A 13,548-nucleotide genomic window follows, 5' to 3' on the forward strand; every position below is an offset into this window, starting at 1 on the left:
GAGTGCAAGTGCAAACAGTCTGGGCTCTCCTGGAGGGTTTTGTCACTCACAGTCAATGTCTTTGTGCACGTCAGAGGCAAATAATCTCAGACTGACAAGAGCTGCATTAAAAAGGCAAAACAGACTTTCAAGCCTTGTGTTTCCCTGTTTCATGATCCAACTGATGCTCAATTAGCTCATGTGTTAAATGTGTTCAGTACTTACTACATTTGCATGGGGGAAATTTTGTGCCACTGCTCAGTGGAGCCTCAACTGGGTCAGAGTTGAGAAACAGATGAAAATTCACAGCTGAATGCACTGGCAGAGGCTCAATTAATTCACAGCTCCATTTTAATGAAATGAACAGTGGCTCATTTGCATCCACAAATCTACTAATGCTCCGATTTCAGCTGGCAAAATTGTTATTACAACAGTGAAGCTCAAATTCACCCTTTCCTGGCCAGCTGTTTGCTGTCCCCACTGTCCTACTGCTTTCAGTCTCCTGTTCCGAGTAAAAAAATAAGATAATTGCACAGCAATGGTTTGAGACAGAGTTATTTACAGCAGTGAAGGGGTTAAGCAACTAAAACCTGAAGAGAGGCTTGTTCTTCCTTTTGTTAAACTTCAGACAGTGTTACACTGTAAGGAAATAATGTTCCTTGTGTTATTGCCATGATAAATAATACTAATTTTGTTGTTTCTTTCTCTTTGTAGCCCTAACCCTGTGAATCCCTCTAATAAAAAATAAATACATTAAGAAAAGCTTTAAAAGTTGAAAGCTTTTACTGACTTTGTAGCTGGTTTTGAATATCACATTTTACAAAGCCCCTGGTAACAGCAAGAAAGACTAATTTGGGCTTCATGTGATGGAGAATATATGTCTGTGATAATCTGTTGGGAAACTTAAGAAATCTGACCCCTCTGGAAGGTGGCCCTGCCCATGGCAATGGGCTGGAACAAGATGGTTTTTAAGGTCTCTTCCAACCCAAACCATTCTATGACTCTACTCTGAGAAACAAATAGATCCCCTTTTCTAAGGAAAATGTGTTTTCTTCTGTATAAGGTACAATACTCCATTTTGAGTCCTGTCCTGAAATGCAAACTTCAGAGCTTGGCAAATGAGAGAAACAGAGAAGAAAAAGTGGATTGTAAAAGCTGCTTCCATTTTACTGCTTTCAACCCTATAAACACTGATTTTAGAGGTGGGAGAGGGTTGATAAGCAGGGGGCTGGAGAAACATTAAACAGACCAAAGGTTTGGGCTTCAGATAAATTGTACCAAACTGAGCGGGTCAAAGGACTGACCCTGTCAGTCACCCAAGAATGAGTCTACTTCCCATGAGTTGCCAGGTTTCAGAAGATAAATGGGTAGAGGTTAGACAGATAGTAAGGATCTCACCCTGGAGCCAGCGGGATTTGGATGCTGTAAGTCATTTCCTCCAGTTAAAGCCAATATCCTGCTCCTCCTGATGCTCAGATATCAAACAGAGGTGTTTGATTTCTTGTGCTGGGTTATGTCAGCTGTTTCATATGCAGGTCCCTGAGCAAGGGATAAGCTTGGTTTTAATTGGAAAAACACAAATGTTGTTCCTCAATTACTTGAGTGAAAGGTTGTGTTCGGGTTAGGGATTAGATATATTTTGGGACATGGCAAAGGGAAGAAGCATGGGCCAGCTCCAGCCTTTAGTACAGAATGGTTTGGGTTGGAAGGGACCTTAAAGACCTCTAGTTCCACCCCTGCCATGGGCAGGGACACTTTCCACTAGCCCAGGGTGCTCAGAGCCCTGTCCAGTAATGTTCTCTAGGGGAAGTTCCCTGCCCATGGGAAATAATCCTGTAGGAATGAGTAGCTCTGCTGCAGAGAAATTCCCACACCTGGGACCTGACAATGTGTCTGGGTGGAAAAAACTGGCAGAAAGCAGGGATTTACCTGCTGCTTTGGTTTTCAGGAGAGCTGATGGTCTGCTTGGCTCCCCAATCCCAACGCTGTTGCTGGCGACCACACGGAACTCGTACTCAACCCAAGGGCTCAAATCAACCACCGTGGCCTTGTGAGTCCTGCCATTAATGACTTCAGGAGCTAAAAAAAACAAACATGACAACGACAGGGGATTTTTGAGGTACAAATTGATGGTATAGGAAAAAGAATTCCAGGCAACTCCCCCATTTCTCACCTGTGGAAACCGCCTGCCATCCCACCGAGAACGGAGTCCTGGTCTGGACACTGTAGATCTGGACTGGACTGTTATTCTCTACTCCAGGCTTCCAGGATAACACAGCAGTAGTGCTAGAAACATGTTCAACTTTAACATCTTCTGGTGGACCTGGGGGGCCTGATATGATCAGCATTTTAAGAGGAAGGTATTGGGAAGAGAAGATTCGTTGCTGGAATGGGTTGGGCAGGTCTTACTTTCCCAAGCCAGTGGAATTATTCATGAAGCTGCAGTGGCATAGAAGCAGCACAATCTCTAAGTGATGGCTCCTTGCCTGTATTACATTTTTATAGGGAATGAGGGTGTGTGAATCAGGAAAATGAATGTGTTTAGGTTGCTAACATGAAAACTGCAAACAAAGGAAAGTGGGGGGTTTTTTTGTCTGGCAAAGGAAGTTACTCAATGTGTCTGTTGTTGAACCATCCAGCATCCTCAGAATTCCTATTGAATTCAAACTGAGGTTTAGGAAGAATGAAGGATGGGGCACTACACAGATTTCTGATTTCTCTGAGGGTTTAGAAGGTCTACCCCATCCCAGCATTTCCCTCCCTGCTGGAACTAAAAGCTGAGTTAGTTGCCCATAGAAAATATTTTTCATATTATCTCCAAACAGAGGAAAGGAATGAGGCCTCTTGATTTTCCCCACCTGCACAGGGACCCAGAGATGCCTGAAGGAAGTGAAATTAGGGGACCACATGGACCTGTGTGGCCAGAAAACGTTGCCTTCCAAAAAGCCCACGGCAGACCAGGGTTGGGTGAACACCAGGACCATGTTGGCCAAAATCTAAATCAATTTTGGTTCCAAGAGTACAAGATATAAAGCATTTAACTATTGAAACGTTGAATTGATATTGGGATCATTCAAACAGGAGCTGATGGTAGGAATTTGGGATTCTTCCAGAAGATATATGTGTCCCCATTTAACAGACATACCTCTCACAATGATATCTGCTGTTGCAGATTGACTGTCTAGAGTTGTTTGCACCATGCACACATATTTCCCAGAATGATGGAGCTGAATATTTCTTATCATCAAATCCCCAGCAGATTCCTGGAGATACCAAAAAAAAAATAAAAAAAGTAAACTAAACCCTCACAACGTGCTTTTCGTTCTGGGCATTTTTATAAATTGCTCAATATTAATAAAAAATTCAGCTTTTAAATTAAAATATTCATAGCTCTCATCAGTTTCTTTCATGTGGACATTTTTATTATGGCTCCACAAATAACTCAAGCGCTTTTCTGAAATTTAGGGAAGAGAAATAAATGGTTGCAGCCCCTGTAAAGAAACAGTGATTTGCCAGGCATGTAAACAGCGATGGGAGAATTATGGTGAACATTTGTGTGGTCTGAAGAGTGTGGCAAAGGGTTTCATCGAGGAGTTTGGGAAACTTACCCTTCCAATCCTTTCAAAGTGATTTATTCCTCTACTCAGCTCAATTCTCTGGCCATTGAATGACCACGTGAACACCACGGCAAGGGAGGGGTCGTGGGACACCTGGCAGGGCAGGACTATGCTTTCTCCAACTGTTGCATCCGTGTCAGAGGGTGGAATAGTGATCACAGTCCTTTCTGCAGACAAAAAACAGATCATTTTGATTAAAATGTTTATAAAAATAATAGATCTTGAAGGAGTTTTGTCCCATTGCTGAAATGATTTCCAACTGGCCCAAACGTTCCATAACAAAGGAAATTATATCTGATACAATGATGATGTCAGAACACTCCTGCCTGTGGGTAGCCCACTGCTTTGGTAGTACCAACCCAAGGAGCCCTGTGTGCCTCTAAGAGTGAGCAGATGTCCAGGGCAACATTCTAAATTAGTCATATTTTACTTTGCATAGCCCATAATCGATAGTTATGATTTCAGCTCAAAAAGTAATGACTTCATTAAGACTCTTAAAAACATCTTCAAACTTGAAAATCTCTCCTGAGCAGAAACTGCAGCAAAAGCAAAATTGCTGTTCATCTTCACCTCCTTTATACATGGCCATCCTTAATCTATATTAATGTTAGTGGTGCATTACTGCACAGCACTGCTTAGGTTACAGCTTCAAAGATACTTTCCCAGGCAAGAAAACTATTTTTTGGATCATTTTTAACCCATTACACTGAGAAACAAGCTTGCAGCTCTTATTAAGGGAAGTATTAACTCGCTGAAGGGGAAAGAAATGGGTTTATATGGCTTCACTTGTGTTGATATGACTGGCAGGCAGATTAGAGATAACAACCACTTTGTTGTAAGCAATTCCCTTGGATAAAGCTTTTGTGTGTGAAAGTGTTATAAAATAGGGAGAATTTAGACACCTGTATGAAATGAGAGCAGAATCCTTTCAACAATATTAATTTGTTCTGAAAATAATGTGAGAGGGGGAGAAGAAAATGTGCACGAGCTGTATTAGTTCAGTGTCATCACAGCTTAACTCTGTGTCAGAAATCCTCAAATCCTAGGCTGGGTTGGGTTAGAAAGGATCTTAAAGCTCATCCAGTTCCACCTCAGGGACACCTTCCACCAGCCCAGGTTGCTCCAACCCAGCCTTGGACATTCCAGGGATGGGGCAGCCACAGCTCCTCTGGGCAACCTGTGCCAGGGCCTCAGGAGTCTGGTTTTCCCAAGGCTGTGGTTCCAAAGGGTTGGGGCAGGAAGGGGATCCAACCCCTGACCTTCAAACCTCTTTTCAATCACACTGTCCCCAACTTTGAGGTCACAGATTAGTGTGTGAGTGGAGGTGGAAACTTGCAGGGTTCCTTCCCAGGATCTGGGCTGCTCTGGTCACTGGGTGAGGGACTGGATGGCAGGGGGTGAGTAGAAACAAGGGAGAATGTTGCATTTTCTTCTAATTTTAAAAACAGAACAGGATCTTACTAGTTTGGTGACATTCAGTGATATAGCAGAGATATACTTGATGCACTCATCAAGAAACATTTTCCAAGGGAAACAAAGAAAGAATTTGTCTGATTTGTATTATTAGGGACAAATTAGTTTGGGGTTTTTGGTGTCATCCAGAGAGTGTCTGAGGTTCCCCTTGTGAAGCTCAGACTTGGAACACCCAGATTTCTCTGCACACTCTGATTGCTCTTCACAGCCTTGTCCTCACTGTGGCATCTCCACCAGGAGCCGAGGACAAGGTCTGCAGAGATGCTGTGGCCTAAGAGGATTGCCTTAAAGATACTCCATCATTAATTTGGAGAGACCTCTTCCTCTCCCTGGGAGCAGTGTGTCACATGCCATAAATTCCAGATGATTCCAGGGCCAGGTTTTCTCTCTGTTGGCACAACTCCACTGATTTCAGCACATGCTGGCAAAAAACTCAGCTCCATAAATCTCCGATGTAGTAATTCCACTGAGGAGTGCAGGGAACTTTGAATACATAATTTTGAAAAGTATCTGGGAACTCCAGAGAAACCTCCACAAAGTTTTCTCTTCTTGCTTGTCCTCTTGTACTTCTTATTCCCACAGCTGAAAAAGAACTGCATAAATGACACTTAGAGGGGAAACATTAATTTTATTGATGGTATTATCATCTTCTTGTAGCTCTTGTTCATCCTCCTCACACTCAGTGATCCCACTGATGCAGTGTTCACTTCTGGGATATTTTCTGCTTCTTTTATGGATTTGTCTCCAAGACTTCCACCTCAAATACTTTTAAAATCTTCTTAAAAGCTCTTGGTTCTGTGTTATCTATCTTGCTTAGCAACAGCAGATATGCATTATAAGGCAAATCCCATTCCAGAGGAGAAAAGAGAGAAGATGTTGTGAGTGCTGGAGGTGTAATAAAGACTTCTTCCACAAAGAACAAACAACTCAATGAGCAGCAATAAACTTAATTTGCACATTAGATATGCTTTTCCAAGTTCTGACATTTCAGTTGAAAATAATGCTGAAGCAATGAGGCCTATAATTGAACAGCCAAAACTTCTCCAGAGGGGAAACAAAAACAAATGTTCCCTGCAAACAAGATCATTTTTATACCATGTTGTTACTCAGTGTTTTAATAAACTTCATAAATGCCAAACTAAATATTTCTTTTTTCATGTTTTAATGTGATTTTCCCATATCGCTCCAATGTATGTGACATGTGAAAGGGTACAGAACCTTAACAAAGAGCTGCCTAAACCCTAAACTTCTTGGTTTATTCATTGTTGGCTGTGCTGTGGCATCATCTCAGATCACCCCTTGTGCTGCATCAGTGCTAACTGATCTTTCAGAAGATGAGTATGGAAAAGATTTCCCATCACCAGATGCAGCAGGCTGGGGAGGAGGTCACCCCTGCAGGCTACAGTGACTCTGAGAGCACTGAAAACAAGAACATTAAGGAAAAAAGAGAGTTATAAGTTCGAATCACAGAGTGGTTTGGGATGGAAGGGACCTTAAAGCTCAAAAGAAAATCCCAAAGTACCTTTCACGACGAGGTTCCCTGAATTCCTGGCAGCTCCAAACTGGTTTGTTGCCACACAGGTGAACACTCCAGCGTCTGCCCTGGTGATGTTGGAGAGCCTGAGGCTGCCATCCTCCAGGAACACCACCCTGGGGAAAACAGAGAGAGGAGAACCATGGATTCACAGCATGGTCTGGGTTGGAAGGGACCTTAAAGTCCATCTCATTCCACCCCCTGCCATGGGCAGGGACACCTTCCACTATCCCAGATTGCTCCAAGCTCATCCAACCTGGCCTTGGACACTTCCAGAGATGTGGAAACTACAAATTATCTGGGCAACAATAGAAAACCAGAGTAAAAAACCAGACTTCTCTTAGATGAAAATGTCACAGTACTTTTAATATCAAAATGTTTCCATTTTTTTTCTCTCCTCCAGCCAGCTGAATATGTATCAACCAATTTTCACCTCTGCTTATTATTGATTTCTGTATTAGCAATGTTATATTGACATGCTGGGATTGGCCACTAACTGTTCCAGCTGGCTTTTGAGCAGCAAAATCCAGAGTCTCCAGAGAAAGAAGGAAGACTCAACTTGTTATTTAATTGTGCTTTATTTTACCAAGGGGGCATTTTTTTTTCAGATCCCAATGCTCCTAAGCCTTACTAAGGTTGTGTCTGAGCCCAGTTGTCAGGATTATTATTAAATTAAAAGATATTAACTGACTGGCTGAAATGTTGAAATGCCACCTCACAAGGCAAGGAGCCAAATAAAATACATGATTTTCTCACAAGGTCCCCAAACCCCCTTATCAGTCACCAAGTTGTTTGCAGCACTTTGCAGAATATTGGGGAAATCACATATAATAGTAATTTCAGGACCACTCCTGGGTTTTATGGACAAAATTAATTTTTAATCTTGTTCATATGATTCTTCAAGTCCAGGAGATGCTTTAGGATGTAAGTCAGAACAGAGATTGGAATATGATTTCCTGGGATAAACTCTCAGTTCATGCCTGGCAACTTCCAGCTGTTACACACAAAGTACTTCAGGATTTTGGGATCTTCTTCAGAACACACAGAACACATATCTTAAAGTAGAAAATTTTAAAATGAAAACTGGATTAAGTAAGCAATGAATTTTTGCACAGAAAATATCACCCTGTGATGGTTTGTTACTGTTTTTCTCAGTTCCTCATCTACATGTAGCACCTGATAGGTGAGGAAGTTCTTGACCAAATTTTTTCTGAGTTCAGAAGAAATTTGAGACATGAAGCTCCTGGAAGTTTTATAAAAATGGATTCAGGATCTCAGCTTCTCTTGGCACTAAACACACTCCTTAATAGGCATAAAAAAATCTGCCCCCAACCACAGAAAAAGCTGCCTTCAAATGCCTTCCTTACACCTGTCAGAATCCAGCCACAAATCCATAGGAAACCAGGCTTCATTCATTCCAGCACTCACAGCAGCACTGCATCATTTTTTATATTCCTCTTTTAATTGACATTTAACTCTAAACCAAGGATCCTTTTATAAAATAGAAGATATCTCATTCATGCATCACAGTTTGGGTATTTAATATTTATTACTAACAGCATAAGATTGGGTGATGTAATGAATTATTAAAGGAAATGAACAATCACAGGAGCAGAAGTCGGAGCTGGAAGTAGAATCAGAACCATTAAACACACAAAAAAACCATCACAGTGTCTCCCTGCTTTCCTCTCTGGGATTATACACTTGTAGCTACACGAGGAACATGCATCAGACCTTGTCCTGCTTCCCAGCACACACTTCCAGCCTCTCAGGGGGGAAGAGAAGCACTAGACTGGGATTTCTGGTGAACTTTTCACTTAAATCCCCCCAGTTTCATGTCCCCCACACCCATCTGACCTTACCCTGCTGAAGGATCTGCCCCTGAGCAGGGCAAGGTGGATTTAGGAAGGAGAGAGGCTGAGATGTTCCCGTGGTTCTGGGCATGCTGGGACTGGGGTGTGGAGCTGAGAGGGAAAGGGATTTAGGCTTCAATGAAAAATCTTTGTTTCCTTGGCAATAATCACCAGGTACTGCAGCAGCTGTTAGTTTAACATTTGTAGAACGGTGAGGAAATAAGTTCAGGTTTAAAAATCCATTGTAGATCCATAATAAACTTGAGCAGAGCAAAATAGGAAGAAAAAAAAAAAATACACTCTTCGATCAACTGATGTATCAACTAAATGACATTTTTTGGATAAGGAAGGATGAATGAAGCTGTGCCAGGGCAGGGTCAGGTTGGATCTCAGGGAAAGGTTCTTCCCCCAGAGGGTGGTTGGCACTGCCCAGGCTCCCCAGGGCAGTGGGCACAGCCCCAAGGCTGTCAGAGCTCCAGGAGGGTTTGGATGATCCTCTCAGAGACAGTGTGGGACTGTTGGGGTCAGGAGTTGGATTTGATGATCCTTGTGGATGCCTTCCAAGTCAGGATGCTCTGTGATCCTGTGATTCTATAACATGAACCTTTCTGCTGCTGTGACAACTCTGCATCGAAACAGCACCCGTGGGTGTCTCTCCCTCTTGGCAGGGGACACACAGGGAGACACTATTCCAAAGGCAGGTTTAAATATGAAGAAATTCAAGTGTTCCACTCTGCCTCTGCCCTATTTTTTGCATTAATGATGCATTTCTTCCCATCAGCTTTCACCAGCCACCAGAAAACATCATCAGTAGGAACTGCTGGTGATAAAACAGTGGATGCAACTGAGTGGTTGGGTAACATATGGTGTTCATCAAACAGCCTCCAAAGAGATTTGAGTGTGAATCAGCAAATGTTCATAAATTGGATACCTGAATCATAAGTTATAACAAGCCACTGTGGTGTCTTTCTCTCCATCAAATATTGATGACCTGTTATTTTTACTGTAGCTGCACCTAAAAGCTCTTAGGTGCAAATTAGAATCCGAAAGTGAGCACGAGGCAAAAAGAAAAGAGAATCTCAGGCCCCAAAAGGCTTCAATGTAGATAAATACAGAAGAAAAATGGGCTGTGAAATGTAGAATAGCAAAGGGGACAAGCTTTGAAGGCACAGGCTCTGACTGCAGCTTCAGTCAGAAGTTTAGTCATGTCTCACTCAGATTTTTCCCCTCCATCCTTCATGTGGATTTGAGCCCTGAATAATTCCCATTTTTCTAATTTATCCACTGAGAGTGGTTTGTACCCACTCAAGGGCTGACAAAGGTGATGTTTGATCTGAAGAAATGCTGTTCTGAAACAATATTTCAATGGCTGGGCAGGCTGAGGGTGGAATGGTCTTTCAATGGATCAAAAACAGAGCTTAGCAGAGAGAAACCACGTGCTAAGGAAAGCCTGAGAGCTCTTTGAAACAGGTCAGGCTACCTAACAACAAATAGGGATGAGCAGTAAATAAGACACTCAGGCAGAGTTTATTTAAGAGCACAAAGAGCTCCAGAGTAATTAGTTTAGTGGGGAAGGGGATTAAAGAAAATAGAAAATAGAAAAAAAAAAAAAGTGAGACATTTCCAGCTGTCCTGAGGTCTGGGTCAGGAGAGGGATGAGAAACAGAGCCCGGCCAAAAATCAGGATGATACATTTCAGATGCAAGACAAAAAAAAAATCCATGTGAAAAACTGCCCCGCTTGCCATGAACAACAAAATCGCCATCAACTCCCTCAGAGCCACGACTTTCCACCCTGGCTGGGTTCAGAGGGGCTGCACTTTGTCCTCTTCCATTTGTCTTTCAAATAAGGGAGCTGGGATGCAGCAGGACATGGGAATACTTCCTTTAATGGGCTTTGGATCAAGCTCTAACAAATGACTTAAAAAGAAGCTGTGAAATGCTGTCTCACCTGCTGAAAGGCTTGCTGAAAACCAGCACTTTTCACAACATTTTAGGCTGTGTGAAGGCTATAGATAACAATTCTTAGCAGCTGCATCAGAAGACGAGGTAATTCCACGACAGAAAAGCTGAACTTGTCCAATACAATGCAAGGAGAGTATTTTGTCTGCCAGGAAAACTGGACTTCTCTCTATAAATAAATAAGTGCCTGTGGAGGGACGAAAAGCAGATTTGAAGCAGATCTAATGAATGCATCCCTGTGAAAGGAGAAGGAAGAACTCAGGACACAGCTGTTCATAAAGCCCTGATGCAGCAAGGGATTGCTTAAGCATAAGCCTGAGTCTAGGCTGGCATCTCTGACTTACAAAGTGCTTAAATTCTTATCAGAGTTGTGCTGGTGCCTTGTGCTCCTGCCTGAGTCACACAGGGGCTGCCTCTGGGGAACAGCTCATCTAACAAAGCTGCTGAGAGGAAAAGGAGAGAGAAAAATCCACTTCTCTAAATTCATAACAAGTTTCTGCCCACGAGGGTAAATTAGGAATACCCAGAAATATCATTCCATGTAGAGTCCCAGGATGGTTTGGGTTGGAAGGGACTTTAAAGATTATCCAGTCTCACCCCCTGCCATGAGCAGGGACACCTTCCACTAGTCAAGATTGCTCCAACCTGGCCCTGGACACTTCCAGGGATGGGGCAGCCACAGCTTCTCTGGGCAACCTGTGCCAGTATTTTACCATTGTCATTGTAAAAAACTTCTTCCTTATATCTTCTTCCTTATATTTATTCTAAATCACCCTCTTTTAGTTCAAAAATATTACACACAAGTATTGAAAATCCCCTCTGAGTGACTCCACCAGCAGGATGGATGAACATCATGAGCAGGAAGGGAAAACAAACAGCCCAGCCAGGACCTGCTGGAGTCAGAACTCTGTGTGATGTTCAAAAAGAGGAGTTTGCAAAGTTAGTGCAGAAGACACGAGGCTGGGATGAAGTGAGAGCTCATTAAAATTGTCACACATAGTTTTTAAGCAAAGAACTCGAGAAATCAAGCAGGGATGATAGGTACAGCTTTTAATTAACCAGGCCAAACAAACCAGCTCCCCATGTGTTGTCTCACGTGAACAAAAGATTGTTGATGGCTATTTGCTTTGATCTTAAGAGCATGAAAGAATAATATGTGTTTAACAAGGCTGATAGAACAATAAAATCCGAGGAAAGAAAGAGGTGGCAGGTTATTAGATTTGAAAGTGCAGCAGGGGTAGGATTGTGCACTGCTGGATTGTTCAGCCAAGCTGGTTTTGGGAGGGGTGGGATGTTAATTCGTGGATGTGAAGTGCATGGATCCAGTCCAGAAAATGCCTTTGAAATCCCCACCCAAACTGGTTGAGGTGGGTTGGTGTAAAACTGGGGGTGAATGGAGCCCCAGATTCCAGCACTGCCAGGAGGGCACTGATCTCTCCAAGGGCACAATTCCTTCCCAAAGAAAGGAAAACCCTGATACTTCCTGTGAAGATCCCTCTCCTGGTCTCCTGGCTGCCTCTACCATCTGACACCTCCTGAGGCTGGTGAAGCCATTCGTGGCACTGAGCAGATAAAAGGGAGGAATCTGGATCTGATGAAATCAGAGGCAAAGTAATTTTTATTATCTGTAAAATCCTATTTGAAACCGTGTCTCCTCAGCCCCTTTTTGCTGCTTGAGAGCAAACCCACTCCTGCTTTCCAGGCTGGGCAAAGATATATTGTTTATAAATTTCGGCAGACACACCAGCAGGCACTGAGACAATATCTGACTTGTCTAATTTTACAAAGATTGAGAGGCAGGAGAGAGGCTGAATTAAAAACTACAAAGGGAAGAAAGAGAGTGAGGGGTAGAAACAGCCCAGCTCCCAAGAGGCTCAGAATTACAGTGATTTATGCAGATGGAAATGTGAGTAAAGTTTGACTGAGTGAATGACTTGTCCCTGCTGATGACAGCCCTGGTATTTTTGAAAAGGTCCCACTGAGTCCCATCTGAGATCTGACTGTCTGTATCATATGTTAATGATCTTTGTACCTGTTTATTCTATTCTGAGGGTAATTTGTATGCTAATAGTATTGCCATTTAATAAAGTATGCTTAAAAGATTTTCCTTATCTGCATGCTGACATAAATGAGCTTCAGGGTTGACTGACAATTAACTGGAAATAAAATAAATGCCATTATAATCTTTTAACTATTTGGATCAAAACAACATTACACAGTCTTGCTGAATAGTCTTATTAAAATATTTGAGAAAAGAGTACTATTAGAATTTATAGAAGGTGATGCTATAACACTGTTCCTTCCTATTTCTAGAAATTCCCCTCTCTTCCTAAAAACAGAATTACTTTTGCATCAAATCTCTGCAATTTGGGACCACAAATATTTATTTATGTAAATACATACAGACATCTGAACTGAGCTACACTCCCTCACAAGGCTTCCAGAGAAAATCCAGTAGTTTTAGGAGCTGCAACTGCCTTTAACACAAAACAGCAAACATTGTTTTGCCCTGTCTTTAACATACTCAAGGATTAAAAGCAAGGCAGAGGTTTTTATGTGATGACCAAAGAAAAAAAAAGTGACAAAAATACCATATTTGTAGAGATGTGCCTAAATCTATTGTAGTAACACATCTCAGAACTTGCAGCCAGGAAATACGGGGCGACAGCACCTCTGTGTGTGTGGGGAAGAAAAATAGAAAATGAACTGAATTGCCAAATAAATCAGTTGGCAAATTTCTGTCTTCCAACAAGTTCTGCTGGTTTTATGAAATCTTTGCAACTCCACTACATCAGGCAGAAGTTCTTTCAGCACAGGATGGTCTGGCCAAACTACCACTGTTCTAATCCACCATTAATCTTCATTTTGATGATCCAGACACCATTAGGAGTTCAGACACAGCCACTCATAGAGCCAAATTCGCTCCAGATGTAAAACTAAGCCCTTAATATGGGACTTAAGTGGAATTTAAACAGTACATAAGGCTCTGAATTACCCTCTGCAAGGGAGTTTAATTCAGTTACAGGAAGCTTCTTCCCTATCTGCTTGTCAGAACCAGTTTCAAAAGGAAAAGCACAATAAAACCTGCTGTGAAGTTGAAAGGATTCTGTACAAGCCAGGAGCTGACACCA

At 42.3% G+C, this 13,548-nt stretch overlaps 1 protein-coding gene across 3 annotated transcripts in view; it reads right to left on the reverse strand.

Annotated features, from left to right (window-relative positions):
* The window catches only part of LOC135420131 (contactin-6-like), a 130,540-nt gene that overhangs the window by 10,820 nt on the left and 106,172 nt on the right, over positions 1-13,548 (reverse strand). For all 3 annotated transcript variants that reach the window (XM_064667150.1, XM_064667149.1, XM_064667148.1), the window contains 5 exons: positions 6,592-6,719; positions 3,588-3,763; positions 3,125-3,242; positions 2,153-2,311; positions 1,909-2,058 (listed from right to left, as the gene is read on the reverse strand). In XM_064667150.1, the coding sequence (XP_064523220.1) occupies positions 1,909-2,058; positions 2,153-2,311; positions 3,125-3,242; positions 3,588-3,763; positions 6,592-6,719 (731 nt within the window). The remainder of the gene's footprint in view (positions 1-1,908; positions 2,059-2,152; positions 2,312-3,124; positions 3,243-3,587; positions 3,764-6,591; positions 6,720-13,548) is intronic.

The sequence above is a fragment of the Pseudopipra pipra genome, chromosome 11 (genome assembly GCF_036250125.1).
Source record: "Pseudopipra pipra isolate bDixPip1 chromosome 11, bDixPip1.hap1, whole genome shotgun sequence".
Lineage (NCBI taxonomy): Eukaryota > Metazoa > Chordata > Aves > Passeriformes > Pipridae > Pseudopipra > Pseudopipra pipra.